Source organism: Rhyacophila brunnea, unplaced genomic scaffold (genome assembly GCF_057557595.1).
Source record: "Rhyacophila brunnea isolate RB1 unplaced genomic scaffold, BYU_Rbru_1.0 scaffold_10, whole genome shotgun sequence".
NCBI lineage: Eukaryota > Metazoa > Arthropoda > Insecta > Trichoptera > Rhyacophilidae > Rhyacophila > Rhyacophila brunnea.
In genome coordinates, this window is record NW_028232752.1 from 43,498,714 (window position 1) to 43,521,105 (window position 22,392).

Below are 22,392 nucleotides of genomic sequence, written 5' to 3' on the forward strand. Positions count from 1 at the left end.
CGTAACTTGGCTATCACAAAAGAAGGTCGCGATCAATGCTTCATAATAATATGATGCTGAGTGACAAAAATTCAAGCTGATTTATTTAAAAATACCAAAAATCGCTAAAAAAAATACAGTTAAGAATAAAAAAAAGTTAAAAATAAGTTCCACGGAATATCTTATGGGAAACACTACTATAGAACATTACACTGTTTTTAACCTTAGTGATAGGTTGGGGGGGGGGGGCGCCAAATATCGTGGCCTGGGGGGCCACTAAAAGATCTGGGGCCATGACTAATTAACTTCACACTCTCACGCTCGAGTACCGGAATGCAAGAAACTAGAATGTTATGCCCCAACACTCGAACCAGCGTCACGGCTCGCGCCCATTCCCATGTCAGATCTGCAGTATGTAGATTGATCTTGTAGCAGCGATGCAAGATAAAAGGGTAAGGGAGGGAGGTATGGAGACACGGCGGCGAAATCCTCATGGTTGATACTGTTTGTAATTATCATTATCATCTTAATCAGCCTAGATTTATACACTACTGTGTGATCGCCACGTTAAAATAATTTCATTCTACATAGTTTTATTATTTTTGTTCTGTCTTACAATTCAACAGAAATGAACTATTTCGTCGATCTAGTGGATTTATATACCTAATTATACAATACAAATTTGTAGTTTTTAGCAAATACCTAGATGTCTTAATAATTTATATCAGCGTTATTTATATAATTAATTATTTTATTGTATTAATTAAAATTAAAAAAATGTACTGTGTATTTAGTGTTAGAATCTGACGTGGGTCTTGTGCAGCTCAAATAAGCTTCTCCACTACTTTCTATATGCCACAAGCTCTCGCTCTACTTCTTTAGCATCATAAATAGCGAATATTCTCTACCCCTACTCAGTATAACTACTTCGTTTATTGGTTTCTTTACCCTTCTGATTGATTGATTACCCGGTATTTGAGGATAGATGAAGCAATTTATATAGAAATCTAGTTCAGAATGCATATGATACGTGATTACATTTTCTTCAGCCCGTGTTACAATATTTCAAAAATTCTATCAAGTCAGAAGCTGTGTATCAGTGAGGGTTTTAGGGTGAGTTTTAATATTAATAGTGTTTTTATATTTCGTAGTAATACTTATTTCTTTTCAGTAAGTATAATAATTTTATTTTTCCACAAAACTATTTGCTCATATTACATGGTCCCAGACTAATAAATTCACTGATTCTCTCAAATGTATAGAAATGATTTATTTTCATTTAAAAATTCAATATTATCTTGTTACTTTTAATTCAAAAATACAATTACTATAAACAAGAATATTACTCTTTGAAGCCTCCTAAAACCAGTTCTTAAAATGTTGTATCACTTTAAATATTTGCTATGATGAAGCATTACAACGGTACATGCTACTAATTTACATATTTTTTAACTGTCTGAAATTCTAGTTTAAAATGAAATACCTCTGCCACAAATAATATTTAAGTTATTTAAAAATAAATCATATTTTCTGAATCAGAGGTAATAATATAATGCAAAATGTAACTCAACAATGATTTAAAAATATTTTATTTATATTATAAAGGAAATTACAAATGGTTTGATCAAAATATTGATTCTCGATTTGATATATAAAAATAATTTCAAGCCATACACACATTTATTTTATACTCAATTTTGAAATTAATTATGAGCATATTTTTTTTTAAATATGCTTAAGTAGGTAATAATAAAATGGAATCCTTTAACGAATTCATATTTTATAACGCTTTGTTTATAGTAAATTTATCGTTGACTTTAAATAAAAAAAATATTTTTAGATGCGTATTTATTAATAAAAAATACTTTAAAATGTTAATCATTAAGGCGAAGTCTTCACTGAGCCTTTTTTAAAGAGGCACCTAGCGGAAAAATACGAAGCTTGCAATTTGAGACATTTTTTTGATAATTTACAATTTCAACTGTATTAATAAATAAATATGTACATATCTGAAAACATTAAAAATAAAAATATTTTTTATTTTAAGTCAAAGACAAACTTACAATTGTAAAAAATGTAATAAAATGTGAATTTGTTCTATCGATCCCCACCCTATTATTACATATATTTTATGGTCATATTTATTATTAAAATTTAGTTTATTACGTTTTCTAAGCATCACCTAAGCAATTTTTGTCAAATTCATAGTTTTAATATTTTTTATATCTATTTTAAAAAACATCGATTTTTATAAAAAATATAAATGTGTATAACTTGAAATCCTTTTTATTTATATTAATATAAATATTTTATTTATATTTATAAAAATAATTGATTTGATATAAATAAAAAGGATTTCAAGTTATACACATTTATATTTTTTATAAAAATCGATGTTTTTTAAAATAGATATAAAAAATATAAAAACTATGAATTTGTCAAAAATCGCTTAGGTGATGCTTAGAAAACTTAATAAACTAAATATTAAAAATAAATATGACCATAAAATATATGTAATAATAGGGTGCGGATCGATAGAACAAATTCACATTTTATTACATTTTTTACAATTATAAGTTTGTCTTTGACTTAAAATAAAAAATATTTTTATTTTTATTGTTTTCAGATACATATTTATTCATTAATACAGTTGAAATTGTAAATTACCAAAAAAATGTCTCAAATTGCAAGCTTCGTATTTTTCCGCTAGGTGCCTCTTTAAAAAAGGCTCAATGAAGACTTCGCCTTAAGAAAATGTCTGAAATTGCAAGCTTCGTATTTCTTTTCTATTAGTTGTGATAAGTGGAAAAAGATATTGATTTTCACATGATTTGTATCGTTTATTTAAAATGTGTATCGTTTTAACTTACATTGAGTTTTTATTTTGGATTGATAAAATATTAATTTAATTGTTATTTACATGGTAAAACTTTATGACAATGTTCTGAAAGTTTTTAACAAAACAAATATATTTGTTTTTGGTATTACATAATATTTTAGTACAACGTATCATTATTCATTTATCTACTCAATACAGTAATAGCTACTCATTTCAGTAGAAAAAATGTTCATGTAGATGCACTCTATTGTATAGAAACTTATAATAAATATGTATAGATGACAGCAATGTATAATATCATTATATTAACCATATTTTTCTACAAGCCAAACAGATGTCGCATTAAGAAACTCTAATGTAGTACCTATTTCTCAAAAGTTTTGTCTGTGCTTTGAGTATAATAATATTTTCCTTTACCACCCCATAATAGTTGTCAGGGATTTTTTTAATTGTATACTTTATTTTAAAATCAAAAAATTGATTTTTAATAAATATAATCTAAATATCTATATGTTTTTAAATTAAGTATTTAAAAAATAACATTATTTAGAAAGCATGGCACATCTAGATAATAAATAATATGATTTAAAAAAAATTATAAAAATGTCATTAATCTGGTTGAGCTTTTTATATTCGTTGAACCATACCGAAGCTTATTTTTTAAATAAATATTTTTAAAACATTTATTTTTGGATATCTGAATATAGACTATTAGTGAAAAACCAAATGATATATGTTTACAGTTTTATCATCATCATTAGTCTGGGTAGTAGCTGGATGAAGGTTCCTCATTTATTCAACAATACTTTCGTCATTAACAAAATGAATAGTGTTCAATTGTTCTTCCATTGATAGGTTGTGTGACTCTAAAATTTTCATTCACTGGTTTATCATCCACCATTAATGTCCGCAATACGTTCAGCTGTAAATAAATTGTAACACTAATTTTACCTACGTGTAAATATTTATGTATTGTCTAATATGAAAAGGGTAAATTTAATGCTTTTCGAAATTACTAAAATTGATTCTTAAGTTATTTATCATTTCTTACTTCTCTGTGAGTAATGTATTGTATATCTGCAGATACAATCCACCGCACTATTTCGCTGCATGGCGGGGTAGTAAGTGAACCTAGATATGAATAATAATTTGTCTGGAAACCAAATCCAAAATTAAAGAGTGACAATGGCTTATTAAGTGTTTGTCCACGTTTTATTTTTTTGATTATAGATGTCATGCCAAAGTTTGATTTCTGTGATGTCTGAAACAGAAATAATAACATTATGTTTTTTTGTTACAACAAAAAACAATTTAAGGTACGAAGATACCTAGCGAATAATAATAATATGACACTTGAAAATTATCTTCTATAAAAAATACGTAATAAGTGTCGCTAGATTTCAAAATCAGCCAAGTCCATAATAGATGAATATGAGAAAAACAGCTTTTTATTTTCTCAAATACACAGTCACATAGGTGAAAGTTTATATTATTTCGAGTATAGAATATTTAAAATTAATAAATTCTACATTTTGATAAAGCAAAAATGTTAGAAAGCAGTAGTTCTTCAGCAATTCACAAAAAAGTCAAAAATACCTAAAGGTGGACTTAGCTGATTTTGAAATGTAGTGACACAATTAAATAAATCTGAAAAAGTGCATGAGATAACTTTTTGGTTTTTGGTAATATTGGAGAAATGAGAAAGAAAAAAAAATTGAACAATATTTACCATGAATCGTAATTTGTAATTCTTCGAACACAATATTTTACTCGTCGATCCTTACAAATTCGCGATTTTATTTATGCTGTGACAGAGTGTAAGGAAAAAAAGAGATTATATAAAACGCAGTTAAATTGGAATGACCAGGTGACGGAATTCACTAAATATATTCCATTTAACGCCTTGACTTACAGAAATATTAAAATATAAAGCAAGTTGCTTTATAATCTGGTAAAATTCCAGTATTATGGATGCCTGGAAACAATTTTAAACTGTCATGGTTTTACTACAAGTCAATCTGATTTCAATATCCTGGAAGATCAGTAGTTACTATTCAAAGAGTTACGGAAGACCTATGGGATACTGTAATTATTTAGAATGATACGAGAAAACTGTCGAGCGACAAAGATTCTTGAAGGCTCTGCTTGGTGTTCATACTATGGTCCAACTGAGGAGCGGAAATGCAAGAAGGGGATACACCTGTGCAGCATTATTTAAAGCTTCTTTTTTGATTCTGTCACCTACATAACCTATCATGTTGAATTGAATTCTCCAGTAACCTCCATTTTGTAGTTTAATTTGAGTCATAAATAACTTCGATTAGTTTGACCATTGCAGGTTTGAAGATAAAAGTAAAAGATTATAGTTATAGTTATAATCCTTGTCCAATATCTGTAGTGTTTGGTATTAATAACATCGGATTTACTCTGAATTTGGTTACCATTATTACTCAATCGAATGCTGAAGAGAATTTGTGTTGTATTCTAACGTAATTTCTTTGATTGGACTATTGCATCAATGAGAACGTCCAAATAAACCATATATTAATTCAATTATTGCAGTTAGATACGAATAAAAAAATATAACAGTATTCCTCGCACAACACTGCCACCATAATTTATATATATATATATATATATATATATATTATGTATACTTATGTGTTATCTTCTCTCTTATGTTGTATTTATTTATTGAACTAATCAATTAATAATATGTTTATAAATAGGATAAGTATCTAAATTACGTTCATTTTACCTCAAATATAATCGCCACAACAACCAGTGCTTCGCTATCTCCTGAGTCTACAGCTTCCTTTAAACTCCTGAAATTTAATGGCCACAAATATTTTTATTAAAATATTATGTCAATTTACCCAAAAGTATATAGGTACCACAGTTATAGTTAGGGCTAGTGTATCTTTGTCATGATTATAATTTTAAATGAATACAAAATTTCTATCATCGGAGGTTTAAGGTAGGTATGGCTTTAGAGAATAATTATTAATGGAATAAATCTCATAGAATAATATTATATAAATAATTCTTTTCTTACTTATACTTAGTATTAAAATGTACGCCATGCAATTCCAATGATAACTTTTTTGAATTAATAGCGTGCTCTGATCCATCATAATGATCATATCCCCAGTGAAAGTGGAAAGCTTCTAACTGGTATACTCCAGACAGTGGACCTCCTCGAATCAAAGGTGCTGGACTCCAATCAGAAGTTATTTCAACTAAATAATAAAGAAATTAATATAAAATAATTAAAGATAATTTTCAGCTATTATAATTTTTGATTCTTATGGTAAAGTTTAAACCTTGGCTTGATAATTGAAGCCTCGCCACCGTTAATGCTGTACATGTTACATTTGGGGAGTTTTGAGTTGTGAATGCAGTAATTAATGATCTCCGTAAAATTCCATATTATGCTTCAGACAAAAATCTTTTTTTCTATAGCAACACAATAATATATTTTAATTGAATATGTTTTATTGTCTTTCCTACATTGGTGATAAAATAAATATATGATATCGAAATGGTGGACAATATCAGTGCAAGGGTCAGTTCGTTCGATATAAAAAGGATGAATATATTGTGTCGAAAATATAAAATTTAACATTAAATAAAACTTACCAGAATACAGTTATTATTTTATTTGATATTTTAAAATCATCCATTAATAGCATAAAAGCTTCAATTATTGCATTCATACTAAGGTTTTGCGAACATAGAACTAATTATTTTATTGTATGTCAAAGTTATATTACTTTATACAAGAATGGTTACCATTATTGCAAACATGCCATTTTGCACGAAAATTTAATACTTGTTAGACCAATAATTGTGTAAAGTGATCATCAAAAAGCCACAGGCCAATATTGTTTGATGAAATGATCAAGTTCGGTAAAAATAAGTAATAAAAAAATCTTACAATTGGGAAATTACAATAATCAACGAGATATTTGATATAAATAAAAAGAATTTCAAGTAATACAATGTAAATCAATGTTTTCTAAAATAAATATAAAAAATATTAACACTATGAATTGTCAAAAATCTCTTAAGTGCAATTTAGAATACTTAAACTAAATTTTATTATTAAAGATGACCATAAAATAATATGTAATAATAATATGGGACCTTTAACAAATTCACATTAAATTTATTTTTTTTAAATTATGAGACTATCTTTGACTTAAAATAAAAAATATTTTTTAATTTATTATTTTCAGATAGGAACAGACCCATTTATTAATTAATACAGTTTAAATTATAAATTATCCAAAAAATGTCTTAAATTGCAAGCATCTGGTAGATAGACGATTCGACTTAATTAGTGCTGTCTTCCATTTTAGATAAGTGCCCAGTAGGTGTACAGAATTGACCCGAGTAATATCCGTATTATTTCGGATCAAAAAAAATAACGGATAGCCATACTGATTCTCTATTTTACATTGAAAATATTTTTAAAATACGACAAATATTTTTTTAAATACACATATTGAAAATGCTAGATTCTAGCTCGATTCTTAAATTGTTATACATACTTAGTTATTTGGATAAACTTGGTAAATAAGGACTAAATTATTTAAATTTTAACCTGTATGTTCCGTTATGCTTGTTATCATATTAGGACGAGGCATTTGATAATCGATCCACTGCAAACAAGTTGGCGATCTGTTCTCAGTCACATACTTTGCTCTGAAGTTGATGGGAGATTGTCTTTTTCCACCGCACATTGGATAGTTTATCGGCCAATCGTGTTGGTCTAGAATATGAAATGTGAAGATTTGTTAAAAAATAAAATGGCTGTAGAGTCACTGTTTGGAAACTACTACATAACATAATCGTATCTGCTCGTCTTAAAGTAGAATAAATAAAAATTGCTTTATAATTAACTATTTCTTTAATTCAACGAATAATTCACAAGATTTAAGAATGTACCATTTTAATTATTAAATATATATAATTTTGAAAAACACTTCTGAGAAAATATATTATAACCATAAGAAAAAATCCTTTTTTTTAAAGTGAGCCACCTCGGCAGGGAATCGAACTCTGCATCTCTTGGGTTTACCATCATCCGTGCATTTATCCTTTATGCTACAACTAAACTACAAGCTAAGCCCAAGAGATGCAGAGTTCGATTCCCTGCCGGGGTGGCTTACTTTTTTCGAAAAGGATTTTTTCTATTGGTTATAATATTATATTTTCTCAGAAGTGTTTTTCAAAATTATGTATGTTAAAAAATCGCTTTGTTTCAAAACCAATATATTATTGGAGTTCTATTATGTAAAAGCCAGTTCAATAATCATCGCTGTTTTAGAAAAAAATACTATTTCAGATATTCAGGTAAACATTTTTTTTAAATTTTCTTAATAATGTCTTTATAAGTATTTTTATAATATGTCTTCAGAATACCTTATAAATAATATATTTATAGTATATTATGTATTAATCATCAAGTTTAAATAATATATAAATTATTCTTTTGTTAAAATGTATTATACATTTTTTTATGTTTACAGACCTTCAAATAAATCTGCCTTCTACTTTAACATATTTAGCGTTTACCAGTTTAATAAAAATAATATGTAATAATTTATCGTACCTAGACAATGAATATTAATAAATATTTTTATCCGCTATATAATAAAAACAAAATTTCATTATCGACACACTGCATCTGAAGTAACTTTACATTGATGCTAAAAGGATATTATACAGTGTGTAACTCTATGACCCTTTAAAACTTCAAAAATTCACAAAATGCGTAAAAATATTAGCTTGTTAATTAGTTAATTATACATATTTAGAGAAAAAATGTTTATATTACGATAATCTAATACTTCTAAATCTTATGTAGTCGTCATTATTTTAAACATGTTACTCCGGGCAGGATCAAATATGCGAGTTGTGCATATTTTAATAATATCCGTATTCAAATTAACTAATATTTAAATGAAATTCACCACGTTTATAAAGGACGACAAAAAATAGGTATTAGGATTTTGCAAAAGGATTTTTCAAAATACATAGCTACATGAAGACACGTTCAAATAATTTACATAATGCTTTAGTACTGCGTATACTAAATGTTGATTAAAGAGGTATATAAGCTTCCTTATATTATTATTATTATGCACCTGTTATTTAAATGATTTTTTTAAAAATAAAATTTAAATTTAAATTGTGTTTACATACATATTTCTTTCTATAAGTAATTTTAATATTATGTGAAAATATTTTATTCTTAATGACCAATTAGATATTTTTCCGTAAATAAGGGTTTAAAATGCCTATATTTACTGATGAAAAAAGGGTAATTTTATTAAAATATGTATATAGTTTTTGTAATAAATAAGTAATATTTTCTATAATTATAAATAGAGAATATGTCAAACCAGCGTGAGTCCAGCCATGAGCCTTGTTATCTTTATCTGAAATGAAATAAAAAAAAATTGAATTCATCAATTGCTATTGCATAGGTACCAGCAACTTAAATCATTTTAAAAAAAATCATAGAAAATTTATGTAAACATAAACGATGTTAGGTAAAGATAAATATAAAATGGCGTTAAGAAAACCAATATTTTTTTGCTACAATAATTACAATAATTATTGAATCGGTAATCTAATCTCAAAGTATAAAGCTGATTGAAAATGTTTTTTTTTATGTGACGGAATGAATTATTTGACAGCAATACTCAATAAAACAGTACAAAATTAATTTCGTATAATAGTTGTGTAGCTGACCAGGTACTCCTACCTAAATTTTTGTGTTTATGTAGTAGTGGTTTGCCTAACCTCTAAGATTTGAATTCTCTTACATTGAAGCAACGGCTTAACCATGGGTTTTTTTTAAATTATGACATGTATGATAAAGCTCAATGCAGTTTTGTTATTGATTTTTTATAATAAAAAAATGCCAAATTACTTTTTGTAGAACGAAACTGGCACGTAACGCATTTATATAGCCTAATTAATAGTATTTTCAAAAGTAACCTCGCATTTTGACGAAATTATAAAGTGTTTAGCGAATGTGTGCTACTAACACTCACGTATGCATACAACATATTAAATAGCGTAACCTAGTAAATAAAGGAATATGCAGGTTAGGCAAAACAAGAAAAGATCATAAAATAAACAAATGGATAAAGTAACTAAGTTAATACAATAGTAACGGATCGGAAAGATACTCGAATATGTGGATAACCGCTAGACAAATTCAGTCATATAGTAGCTGTACCCAAGGGAACTAAGAAATAGGTCATGAAGCCTGCTGCATTGATGAACACATCGATTTCGGTGAATCAATCAAGTAATTCAATCAAAAATACCTGTATTAAAATCAAATATTTCTGTTTCATTTGTAATATCATTCTCAACATATTTTTGTGGGACGCTTCCATTCTGAAATCAATAAACATTAGGTGTTAATTTGGATTGAAATGCTGCGAGAGGAGGCAATTTTTAGTATTAATTGCATGTTAAGCCAAGTTCGCCAAGGACTGCTTAAGAGCAATGTCAGTAATTTAAAATATAGATAAAATAAATAAGAATATGCAATAAAATGTGTCAAAGATATATCATAGCGACATTTTAAAGATCACATTAATGTGGTATTTAATTACGAGAGCAGACAAACTACTTAATGTCGATCATCGTAAGTAATATTTAAGATTGAATAGAAATAACACACGACCATTCATATAACAATTCGATCGTCTTAACACTAGCCGTGTCTGATTCATAATATTAAAAGACTGGAAAAAATTAACTTTTTCATAAAGTATATTAATTTTCAAGTGTTAGATCTCTTTTGCAACTTCTTGATTCCTTTTTTTAGAAAATATTGCCAGTGTAGAATTAAAATGCTTTTGTATATTGCCTATATTATTATCCTCTACCTTTATTATTGATCCGATTGATAATCTAAAGAAAGGATATCTGAGAAATATGGAGGGTGTGAAAAAATCTACCCGTTCAATTCCCGATTTTTATTCCCGGTTATTTTTTTTCAATGTATACTAGATTTTTAAAGTTTATTTAATTAATATAAATATTATGTATTTTTATTTTCTAAAATCATGATGTATGATATAAAAAACACTTCAAATTTAGAACTCCACACGGCAATCTTATTATTTTATGTGACCAATATTATATTTTCACAGGTGTAATATAAAACTATATAATATACTTTTTTACTCTACTGGAAAAATTAATAGATTTATTATACTGTAAATTGATATAATCCTTTACCTGCGTAGTTTCCCATTTTACAGGTGTAAACTGAAACGAGCTATGCGTATCTGATGCATGCTCGGGTCTTTTAAAGTTTGCCAAATATATTCCTTCGATTATATCACTTAACGTCTGAAGTATGGTAAAATCTTTAGGATTAAAACTAGTGGCACTAGCAACATTGTATGATGGTCCTTGATAAAAGTAACAGAAAAAAATATTTTGTAGTTGGTTACCTAATAAGTCAAATTTTGTCAATTTATACAAAATGAATATTTTTTCATAAAAGTCTAAAAATGTTACCTGAGATTCCACAGATGAAAAAAAATAGTAGAAAAAGATTCATGTTTTTCTAATTTATTGTATATTTTTTGTTTATCTTCAGTATTCCTTTTTTATAGAACTGAATAAACTGAAATATACAATTACAAAATAATTAATTATCTCACATATTTAACGGCTAACAACAAATAATAAGCTGAATTTTGTAAATGAAATAATATATTAAATTTAATCAACATCGTTTTAGAATAATTCAACGGATTCTTTTTTCTATAGTATTTCAATTTTGTATTATGTACGCTAATTTTGAAACCCAACAATATGATTGCGTGGACAATTTCTTATATTAATAGCAAAAATAAATTGAAATCTAAAAAGAAATTGTACATTGTTACACAAAATTGTTGGATTATTTCATCGGCGATAAATTTATTGTCCTTAAGATACATTTTCTGTAAACCATAGTAATTTGATTCTAATGTAATCTGATAAACAAAGAAAAATATATTATCACAACTCTGTGCAGATATTAGAAAAAACAGGATTTTTAATGTACTAATTATTAGTGAAAAATGAATGTTTATGTTTATTTGACATTTATGATTGGATAATGTTGTCCGTATTTTCTGGTAAAGGTCAAAATATCACTAAAGTGGTAAGTGACATATTGTTATTATCTATTAATTGTTTGCATTTTTTTCAGTTAAACTACTTTCAAAATATATTATCATGCGAACTTATTTTTAAAATAAAATATAATTACTAACCTATATCTGCAAAATTATTCAATTTAATGTTTCTTTAGAGTTACTTAACTTATAATTAATTGCAATATTTCTAAAAACATTAAAAAGAAAGAGAAATATTTTAATAAGATTACAATTTAAAAAACTGTTTTAAAAATTGAAGGTTTTAATTTTATTATTACTAATTTTTCGGTTATTTTTGTCATAACATTTTTGATAACTCGTAGTTGTATTGTATTTCCAAAACAAGTATGGCACCTTCTAAAAAAACGTAATAACATTTTGTATTGTAAGTTTTTTTTTGAATTGAAAAATATGGATTTTCATTTTTAGTGGTTCTACGGATTTTTTAAAATAAATAAATAAAAGAGTTTGTAAATTATCAAAAAAATTATGTATTAAATCGCATGCTTTATGATCTGTCTGTAGATTTTACTAGTTGCATTATATACCCACTTCAGTTAATGATAAACAATAAATCTATGTATCCACAGAGGCGAAATAAGTAACATTTTTCATGTTTGTCTAGAGACATTATTATTTTAAATTTGTATTAATAAAACTGTCCCTTATTAAACTTTGTGAGCATACGATGTCACATATTATTATGATAATACTTTAATTTAATAAATTTGTAGTGTATTTAAGCAATTAATATTCACAAGATCGTTATCAATAATTTGCCTAAGATCGGTTATTTATGGGGTTGGATTATGTAGAATGTCATTTTTGGCGTCTCAGGAATACACCAGCAAGAATTGTTCCGCGACGAATTCATTTTTTTTTTGTAAAATAGACAATGAGAAATAAATGACGAAACTAATACCTACATTCAAATTGTCACTTATTTTTGGCTTGGCAGATTTCCATTTAAAGTAATGCATGAAATCAATAAATTTAATTTATTGTTATTCATATTTTTATAGGTTTTTTATTTAATTCAACGTATATTATCTATAATTATTTTATAAATAATATTTAAAAAAAAACATAGATAGGTTGCTATTTGTTTTTGTAATTAAATTTAATGATTTTTTAGAATAAATAATCTTATAAAAAAATATTATAATTAATACTTTATTTTTTATTCTAAATTAGTTTTTTTGACGAATATCCACGTAATAAAGTAATTATTGAGATTTTAAATTTATCAAATAATTATTATTAAAATTGGCTGACTGGTGGTGAATGGTCATCTGTGAAAAGGGATTAGGCTAATGAGTAATTACTATTCCTATTGTTCCAAGGTTGTATATAACCGGTCCATTACGTGTAGACCTATGTGCATCGTCTCGTAGCACAGACGGCGATTAATTTTTTTTAATAATTATTATTTATTCCAACGCGTGAACAGGCCACATACCATGTCCATGTGAGAAGCATTGATTTTCCAAATTTGGTTTATGAACGCATACGAATAGAAGAAGATAGAATATAAGACGAATAAAAAGATGGTTGTACTAATTGAGAAACCTTTACGGGCGTGCCCACAAAAACTCACCAAAGTTTCATTGCAATCGAATGAATGATATAGGAATGCATGCAATTAGGAGAAGATGGAATAGAAAAAGAAGAAGTTAGTTGTACTAATTCAGAAAGTTTTGAGGGTATGCGCAAAACAACTGACCAAAGTTTCGTTGCAATCGGATGAATGATATAGGAACGGATACAAATAGAAGAAAGAATAGAAGAAGAAAATGATTGTATTAATTCAGAAACGTACAATACCTCACCACGGTTTCATTTCAATCGGATGAATGTTATAAGAACGCGTACGAATAGAAGAAGAATAAGAAGAAGATGGTTGTACTAATTCAGAAACCTTTGCGGGTGTGCGCACAACAACTGCCCAAAGTTTCATAGCAATCGGATGAGTGGTATAGGAACGCATATAAGATAGACAGACAAACAAACATTACTTTTTATATATATGTAGTCGGTGACTATATTATAATAACAAAGTTTCAAACAACACTTTTTTATTTTTAATCTTAAGAAACTGAATATTATTTTTTAACTTTTCAATGGAAATTTTGTTGTAGTTTGCAGTATTATTAGTATTTTTATACCTATAATGATGGAAATAAATTATCGGCGAATAAGTGATTTTTAAAACGATTATCACCCGCACCTCACTTTATGGACTGGTTGATGGCACACGGATATTGTGTAAGATACTAATAACATACAATTTTTCACTAAGCTTTTATAAAACGTAATGTAATTGTTTTATTATACAACCGAAGTTGCATATCTAGTGAAAAACGAAAAAAAATATTTTATTTAAAATTAAATATAATAAAATAATATGCGGTAAAGTATTGTTGCTTTAATTCTAGTTTCAGGTTTGTTTTATTCAGATTTTAAGAAGTTTAGCTCCAACACCAGAACAAGAAAGAATAGGTACAGGATATGAATTGTCCCACTAATATGCGTCCGTTTTATGTAAAAATTATTGAAATGATAAAATTACCACAAACATGACAAAATAGGACTTCAATAATAATTATACCGACTAATAAGGACGGACGTTTGAATTTTATTATTCCTAAAAAAATCTATTTAGCTTTCTCAATAACATATTTTCGCGTATAACATAAGACGCATCAATAGGTTGATCTATCTTTTCTTTAACGGATAGGATTCCAACATCCTGGAAGAAAAAATCCATATAGGTACATAGCTTATACAACGCGGCAAAGGCAAGATTCGAGATTATGCATTTTAGGCTTTGCTTGATGTACATAACTATGGATCGAGCGTGAACTAAAAAATAAGAATTTAAGTTTAATATATTATATCATGTACTTACATTTCTTTTCGTGATTGGCCTCTACAAAATTACATCGTTACATATTTAAATAGCATAGACATTATCTAAAACGAATGATAAACATAATATAAGTAATATTGACTAGTTACAAATACAATAAACGTAGGTATTATTATTTTGATACTTACATCGATATTATTAAAAGTAATGCAATAAGTATTTGACAATATTTCCAGATATTTTAGTTTTACTTATTTTTGGCGCGAGGAAAATTGAATTTTAATATTCTTTTAGGGCATTTTTTCAAGTTTTCGCATGCCCTGTAAATGTCAAAAATTAAAAATTTGCGTTAGGTACCTACCTAAGTAAATATAAAAATGTTATTTATAACTATCGTTTATTTTTTTCATCCCATAAAATAATATTTCATGATTATTTAAAATATACCATTTATTTTAAGAGGTATTGTAAATTGAGTCATCGTTTATGGTTGATAAATGATAATACAGACATTTATTTTAGGACATAAGATTTTTTTTAAGTTACGATGTCTCATCTGAGACTTATTTAGCTTTACGTTTACATAATTATATAACATACACTATTATTACAATAATTAATTATGTATCAAGTATTACAATTTAAATTTACAAATTAAGAAAAAAATACAATTTATACTTGTGTTATAGAATTGGTTCCATAACATGAGCAAATAAACGAAAAGCACAAGCGTGATATGTAGTTTATTAACTTATTTGATATAGACAAATATGCTTCTTGTATGGTACAATATCAATGACCTATAACATCAATTAGGAAACAATAAGTAGACAGTTATTAAGGTAACACGAATTGAAAGTAATTAAGAAAGCAAGTAAGTACACTATAAAGGTTATTAGAAAATAAGTATACAATATTAGTGATGCATCCATAATGCGAATGCCTGAGGCTAGTTGTATGCATGAGTCACATTACTTAAGAACTATGATTTGAAATAACATATTTGATAGATAAGATATTTAAAGATAGGTATAGATTGGTATATCATTGTATTATATATTTCATAACACTTCAAGGCCACACTCCCTCAAAAACACTTGGACACACTTAGGCACACTGGAACGCCTTGATATTCGGCCGAGCCAAAAACATCGCAAGATCCAGTGGCAATTGCTACTTTTGGTTACTTGGATCCTCAAGAAGCCTCTGTTTCTGGGTATCATATAGAGGACATTCCCAAACCATGTGATTAATATCTTCAATCTCACTTCCGCACTGGCACCTGGGGTCATTTTATTATAGGTACCCTAGCGAGCCAGGGATGCGCCAAGATTATAATGATCCGCTCTACGTCGATTGATTGTTACAATAATTGTCTCCCTATTGAGCATTTTTTAAATGTATTTTTTTATTACGTTCATTCTACCTACTTTAACTGTATTTATATTTAACATTATTCATATAATTTCTAGAACCCGATTCATATTCGGTGCTATTCTACATGCTGGTTCAAAGATTCCGTAAATTTTATCCTACTCGGCTACAAATGTTGACAAATAAAATATATTATTATACAGTAAACGCAAAAATATACGATTTAATTAACTCTGAGTGGACGAGTGGTCGGCGAGGCGGCAACGGCGTGCTTAACTCAAACGTATAACCGTGTGTGAAATGCCCTAAAAAAGACATTGTCTACGGACATTTCACATCATTATGCCACTTCATAGATTCTTAACAAACTTTTTAAACTGCCTTAGTATAATACAGTTTTGATTGATAGAATTTTTTTTATAGTAGCTGTCAAAAAAAGGAACTTTGATTGAATTGAATTTGAAAACTGTTCATTTCCGCATTCAAGTATTGCTAGACTAATTTTATCATAATTTAACAGATTTTTTTCACGTTTATTGTTGGCATTATATTTAGGAATGCATATCAATTATACGATATACTGAAAATATATGAATTTGATAGAATAATATTTTAAAGACGGTGAACAATAAATATAATATAGTACTACAACAGATACTATTTATTGATATTTTATGTAACAATATTTTGGTGAAGGTGACTTTTTATATTGAATTTGGATAAATATGCATAATGATTACTAATTAAATCACTGCCGGAAACCTGATTATTATTTTGTCTGGAGTTATTTTACGATAATAATTATTTTAAAATACAAGGTATTTTTAAATAAAAATAAACAAATAAGGAAGATCATTTTGATATATTATATAGATAGATTAGTCTATCGATACATTTAAATGCAATATTTTCATGATTTTGAGAATGTGACTACCTAGCATTGCCAGTGGGAATTATTCATTTAAAAATTATGATACTAGTGTAGGAGTCGTCGAGGGCCAATGGTGTGGTGACGATGAGAGATGAGAATTGTCGTGATTACGAAGGGTATGAGTGTATTTAAATTGCGTAAGCACATGTGTACAATTGTTGCAATAATGCGAATGCACAGAGTGATGTGCTTCGGTCGAAAACTTACAATCGAATAATTCTCTTTTTATCAATCATGACGTACTGATTATCATTTTATCAACTTATTATTATGTAATAATTAGGCTATTAACTAACTAAGTGAGAATAGATATACAAAGATTATTGTCGCGGTCATTGATCTACAAAGTTAGCTATGACTTAATACCTACATGGAAATGCCTATTAATTCGATTTGTAATATTGCCATACTAGCATTGGTAATTATGATTTAGCATAATAACAAAAAAATGTGTTTTTTTTTTAAATTTAATATTTTATTTGACGAAATATTAGAGTAGAGATATTTTTGGTCTTACCAAAGATTGTTATTTTTTTGGATTTGTAGAATTTTTTTGTAGAAAAGATTTGTATGAAATTACAATGTATTTTATATTGCAATTTGCATACATAATAATATAATAATTGGTGATTTTAAAATATGCAACACCAAATAGAAAAAGTACTGTCTTCTTGATTAATAAATAGTTTAAGTATAGAAAAAAATATTAATTAAAATTGACATTTAGGTGCGGTTAAAATAATACAAAATATAATTATATAAAATAATATTATACACAAATTTGGAATTTTTTGTGATGAATATAGACTTTCACAGATACTTACAAAAATACAGAATATTTAAGTATCCCGACTACTTTATTGAGATAATGGTGCAAAATATTCATGACATGTGCCATAATCAGGTTTAGCCCAAAGAGAAATGAAATCTGACCAACCATGCTGCACACAGAAAAGATATTATGGAAAACTGGAATGTCCTAAAAATACGGTCGAGTGACAAGAACTCTAGAAGGTGCTGCATAATATCCAGAATATTATGGTCCATTGAAAGAGCAAAAAATATTCAGAAAGAATAAAAATAGTATACGTACAATAAATTTGACTACCTACTGTATATAAAAGTAATATTTAAAATTTGTAATCATTTGTGAATCATGTTATCTTCAACTTACATTTAAAAATATAAATGTTGATATAAAAGAATATTCAAAATCACCTGATAAAACGGAGTTTCAGTTTGAAAAAACTAATTAAAAAAAAAAAAACGTTTTTTTTTTGTCTTATACTTGGGAAAAGAATAAGCTGATTATTAAAAACTATTTTTGGAATATAATATGTTTCATTCCATATTATAAATAATAAATATTATCATCAAGCGCAATTATAATGAATATCCTATATATTATTATCCTAAGGCCATCCTCCCACGGCGCAACTGAAATCTGATGGAACTGGTTTGTGAAGGAACTCATAAACTGACCAATGTGATGCTTCGCACACGGCGCTACTGAAACCCAGTTGAAATAATAATCACATAACCTCAAACTGTCAAACTCAACTATCAACCGTGTTGTACAAAAACTGACAACACGCGCGCTGCAGCGTTTACATAAGGTTATTTTGATTTTCCAATTAATATTTAACCAATTTTGGTAAGAAAATATGATTTTTCACCGAAATCTAATGATGTTGGTACCACTGTTTTACGGTGACTGGAAACTTCAGAGACCGCGCGACTAGCATGTCGCATCTCTTTGCGACCGTTTTGAAGCTGAGAGATTCCAGTCTCGCCGTCAGCGAGCCGCCATTGAAATACATTAGCTAGATACTGGCTGGAATTTTAGTCTCAGTTCCGACGGACATAAGTTGCGCCATGGGAGGATGGCCTAAGAGATTTTGGAAAACGCACCAATTTTTTTTATTTAAATACCATTTTGTTGATTTTTAAACTATTTTAATTCATTTTTTAGAGTCCCGAATTCACTTGAATTTGAATCCGGTACAATCTGATACAATTCGACACAATCACAGATGATATTATATATAAATCGCGTTTTATATCCGTCACCATACATTTTCTACCGCAAATTGATTATAATGTCGCTTAATACTTTCTATATAATCGATATTACACAAATCACAATGATTACAATCCACAAAACTATTCAAATCTGTAAGAGGCACATTGTCGTACTATGAGTTTTAACAAGAAATAAATGCATATTTTTTCACTAATTACTACGAAAATATAATCTAAAACCACTTCACTGCCACTTATCTGTCAAACTAATAGACTAATGATTGTCATTTGTTTTCTTTTGCGAACAGCCTATTACAAGTTCATTTGACGTATCAGAATTCAAATTTAGAATTTACAAGAATAATCGAAAAATGTGACATTTCAATAATTAGCATTCATTATTTACGTTAATAACTTAATAAATATTATATTTTTAATGTCTCTATAAACGAGCATGAAAACAATAGTCAATCAATTTCAGAAATACGTTTCCTATAAATATATTTTTGTCCATATTTAATCCGAAAAATCCTGACTGTCACAAATCACACAACAATGTAGGTACGTCCATCGCCTTGCCTCTTCACAATATTCGATAAGTTTATTTAAATCTAATAATAAGGCCACATTGATGTTCAGCGATTATAATCATGATCAAAAATAAAACTACAAATAAAACTACGTTGATTTATCAAATTACCCTAAAAAAATATTGACGGAGCATCATTTTTGGTATGCATGCATTTTCATTTATTTTGAACCATAGACAAAATACTTTTATTTTAGCTGCCATATTCAAAGACAACGTAGGTAGGTAAAATAAAAATGATGTTTACTATAGGTTATTAATACACAACGATTTTATTATTTTATTAATAGTAATTATACAATTTTGAATTAAATGTTTTATTACACAATGTAAGAAAAATGCATGCTTTATAGACAAATAAAATTACAAAAATACAATTTTGATCATTTCATCCCATAATCGCATTATGAAGTACCTACGTCATATTATTATCCACTATTTGCATTCATGTGGTAACTATAATATAGAAGAATTATTATGTGTCACTATGTTTATTACGAATCCACTGCAGGATGAAGGTTATTCCAAAGAAAAATTCATGCTTTATAGACAAATAAAAAGTCAATTATGATCATTTCATCCCACACTACGAAGTACCTACGTCATATTATCCAGTTTTTGCATTCATGTGATTACTATAATCTATGAGAATTAATATGTGTCACTATGTTTATTAGGATTCCAATGCTGGGTGAAGGTTATTCCAATAATCCTCGTGGTCATATGAATTGCTAGATCTATCAAAATTGGTTTACCTACCTATTTATATTTTCATTATCATCATGAACCAGGATCAATCCACTACTTGATGAAGCCGTCTCAGAACTAATTCCATTCCTCTTTCATATAATATACATTGCTGTATTTATCAAATATTTTTATATAATAACTAGCTGACCCGGCAAACGTTGTTCTGCCATATAAATTATTTCTAGTGAATATTTTGGTTGTTAAATAAAAAATAACGAATGTATTCTAAGTGTGTGGGGATGGGATCTATGACAGAAAGAGGAATAGAGCGCTGTAGACGATGACCGCCGATAAAAACAAAAAAAACACCAACCATTCATTTTCTCAATTCAAAATGAGTAATGATGTTCATAATGAATGAATTACCTATAGCGGGATCTCGTTGTTTAATGTTTATGCAATATCTGTCTTGTCCCTTCCAGAAAATTAGCGGATATTGGAGAGGGTCGTATAAACGGTGTGTGTCAGCGATGAGCTCCAGATTATTCTTCGAATCACGATTTCTCGCGTCGATGTGCAGTGGCCAACCATGGTTCCAGCAACGTCGTCAACAACAGGTGCATCGAATTGACGCACGTGCTCTCCAGCTGGTGTTTTATCAGGATTGATGACAATAGCGTGATTGTCACTTTGCAATTCTTGCATGTGTGATTTGAAGAATTTCAATAATTCATTGTGCTCATTCAATAGGGCGTCCAGTTTGCCGACGATGCGCCTGGCATTAGGCAAATTAAGGTTATTGTAGCCGCAACGTGCATCCATACGATTGATGTCCTCACCGCCCATGAAGTAGATTATTTGTAAAAATTTATATGGTTCGTTTGGCATTAGCAGCAATGAGCCTACTTTGTGGTACACTTGGCCTTTGATTTTGAACGTTGAATGGAATTGTTGACCATTTGCCGCAGTATTGTGAACTATTTCTGTTGCTCCGAACGAAGTCATTTGGAAGCATGAATTGAATGTCCGAATGGACTTCAGGAACAGGTTTGAATCTGGAACCGTGCAAATGAGCAAGCCATTCAATGGTTCTGGTGGTGTCTCAATTTCTGGTAGTTGCACTTTTCCTGATGCGCAACACATCCCGGCTGACTCGTGTTTGAATTTGAGCGCATGACAATGGGGAAATTCTTTGTCCAAAGCACCAATCAGCATTTTCGGATGAGCGGAATATTCAATATCTGTTTCGTACCCGAATGCGAGACGAAAGAACGAAGCGGATGTAAATGCAAGATGTACTTGTTGGCGTTGTCGGTCATTTGCTCTGCGTGTGTTAACTACGAACCGGCGCGCTTGGCTCCGTTCCAATTGTCGTTGTTGATTTCGTTCAGCTCGTGCCTCTTGTGATTGAAATGCACGCAATTGCGACATGCACACACGCGCATTTTTGTTATCTTTTTGGATTTGTTCGTTTGTTCTTTCTGCTCTACTATTTTGCATGTTTGTCGCTTTATTCGTTTGACGGCCCAAATGGGCTCCTTTGCGTCTTGTTGGCATTGTTGACGCTTTTCTTGAATTTTTCTCGGACGTAGCGCCATCTGTCATTCAACAACATAAATAATTTCGTTCTGCTTGAAATACAAACGACGGTTAAATTTGTTCTTACAAAAATACTAAAATCGCGATTTAAAAATGGGAGGGTGGGGGTAGGAGGGTGAAAATTTGGGGTTATATGTATTTTTTGATGCTTAATAAAATAAAATACAAAAAAAAATTGTCAAAAAAAAAGGAAAATTTTTTCTGGATAGAGATACCCTTATCACCGATCAGTGGTATGAAATATACTTTACGACCTATTTTCATACTTAACAAATATAAATTTAAAAAATCATAAAAGTCGGTCGAGCCGTTTCG

The 22,392-nt window shown here is 28.5% G+C and overlaps 1 protein-coding gene and 1 pseudogene across 2 annotated transcripts; both read right to left on the reverse strand.

Moving 5' to 3' along the window:
• Window positions 1–3,501: 3,501 nt before the first annotated feature.
• On the reverse strand, window positions 3,502–14,281 carry LOC147079241 (carbonic anhydrase 7-like). Of its 2 annotated transcripts, none has more exons than XM_085954803.1 (10): window positions 14,169–14,281; window positions 11,375–11,483; window positions 11,090–11,265; window positions 10,165–10,237; window positions 9,229–9,264; window positions 7,425–7,592; window positions 5,874–6,057; window positions 5,577–5,643; window positions 3,870–4,079; window positions 3,502–3,740 (listed from the first exon to the last, which is right to left on the reverse strand). In XM_085954803.1, exons 2-10 carry the CDS (start codon window positions 11,415–11,417, stop codon window positions 3,633–3,635), a joined length of 1,065 nt encoding a protein of 354 aa, XP_085810929.1. In that variant the 5' UTR covers window positions 11,418–11,483; window positions 14,169–14,281; the 3' UTR covers window positions 3,502–3,632. The 2 variants fall into 2 exon arrangements, with proteins under 2 accessions (XP_085810929.1, XP_085810938.1); XM_085954812.1 differs by having other exon boundaries at window positions 14,231–14,278.
• A 6,573-nt stretch (window positions 14,282–20,854) lies between these two features.
• Window positions 20,855–22,035, reverse strand: LOC147079242 (uncharacterized; annotated as a pseudogene).
• Window positions 22,036–22,392: the final 357 nt, after the last annotated feature.

What these genes read in the sequence shown, in the direction of transcription:
- LOC147079241 (XM_085954803.1), bottom strand. Translation starts at nt 11,417, where the DNA reads ATGAATCTTTTTCTACTATTTTTTTTCATCTGTGGAATCTCAG. An exon ending in TAAAATGGGAAACTACGCAG is followed by an intron (nt 10,238 to 11,089) that starts GTAAAGGATTAT and finishes TATTGATTTCAG; the next exon opens with AATGGAAGCGTCCCACAAAA. An exon ending in AAGCATAACGGAACATACAG is followed by an intron (nt 6,058 to 7,424) that starts GTTAAAATTTAA and finishes TTTATTATTTAG; the next exon opens with TTGAAATAACTTCTGATTGG.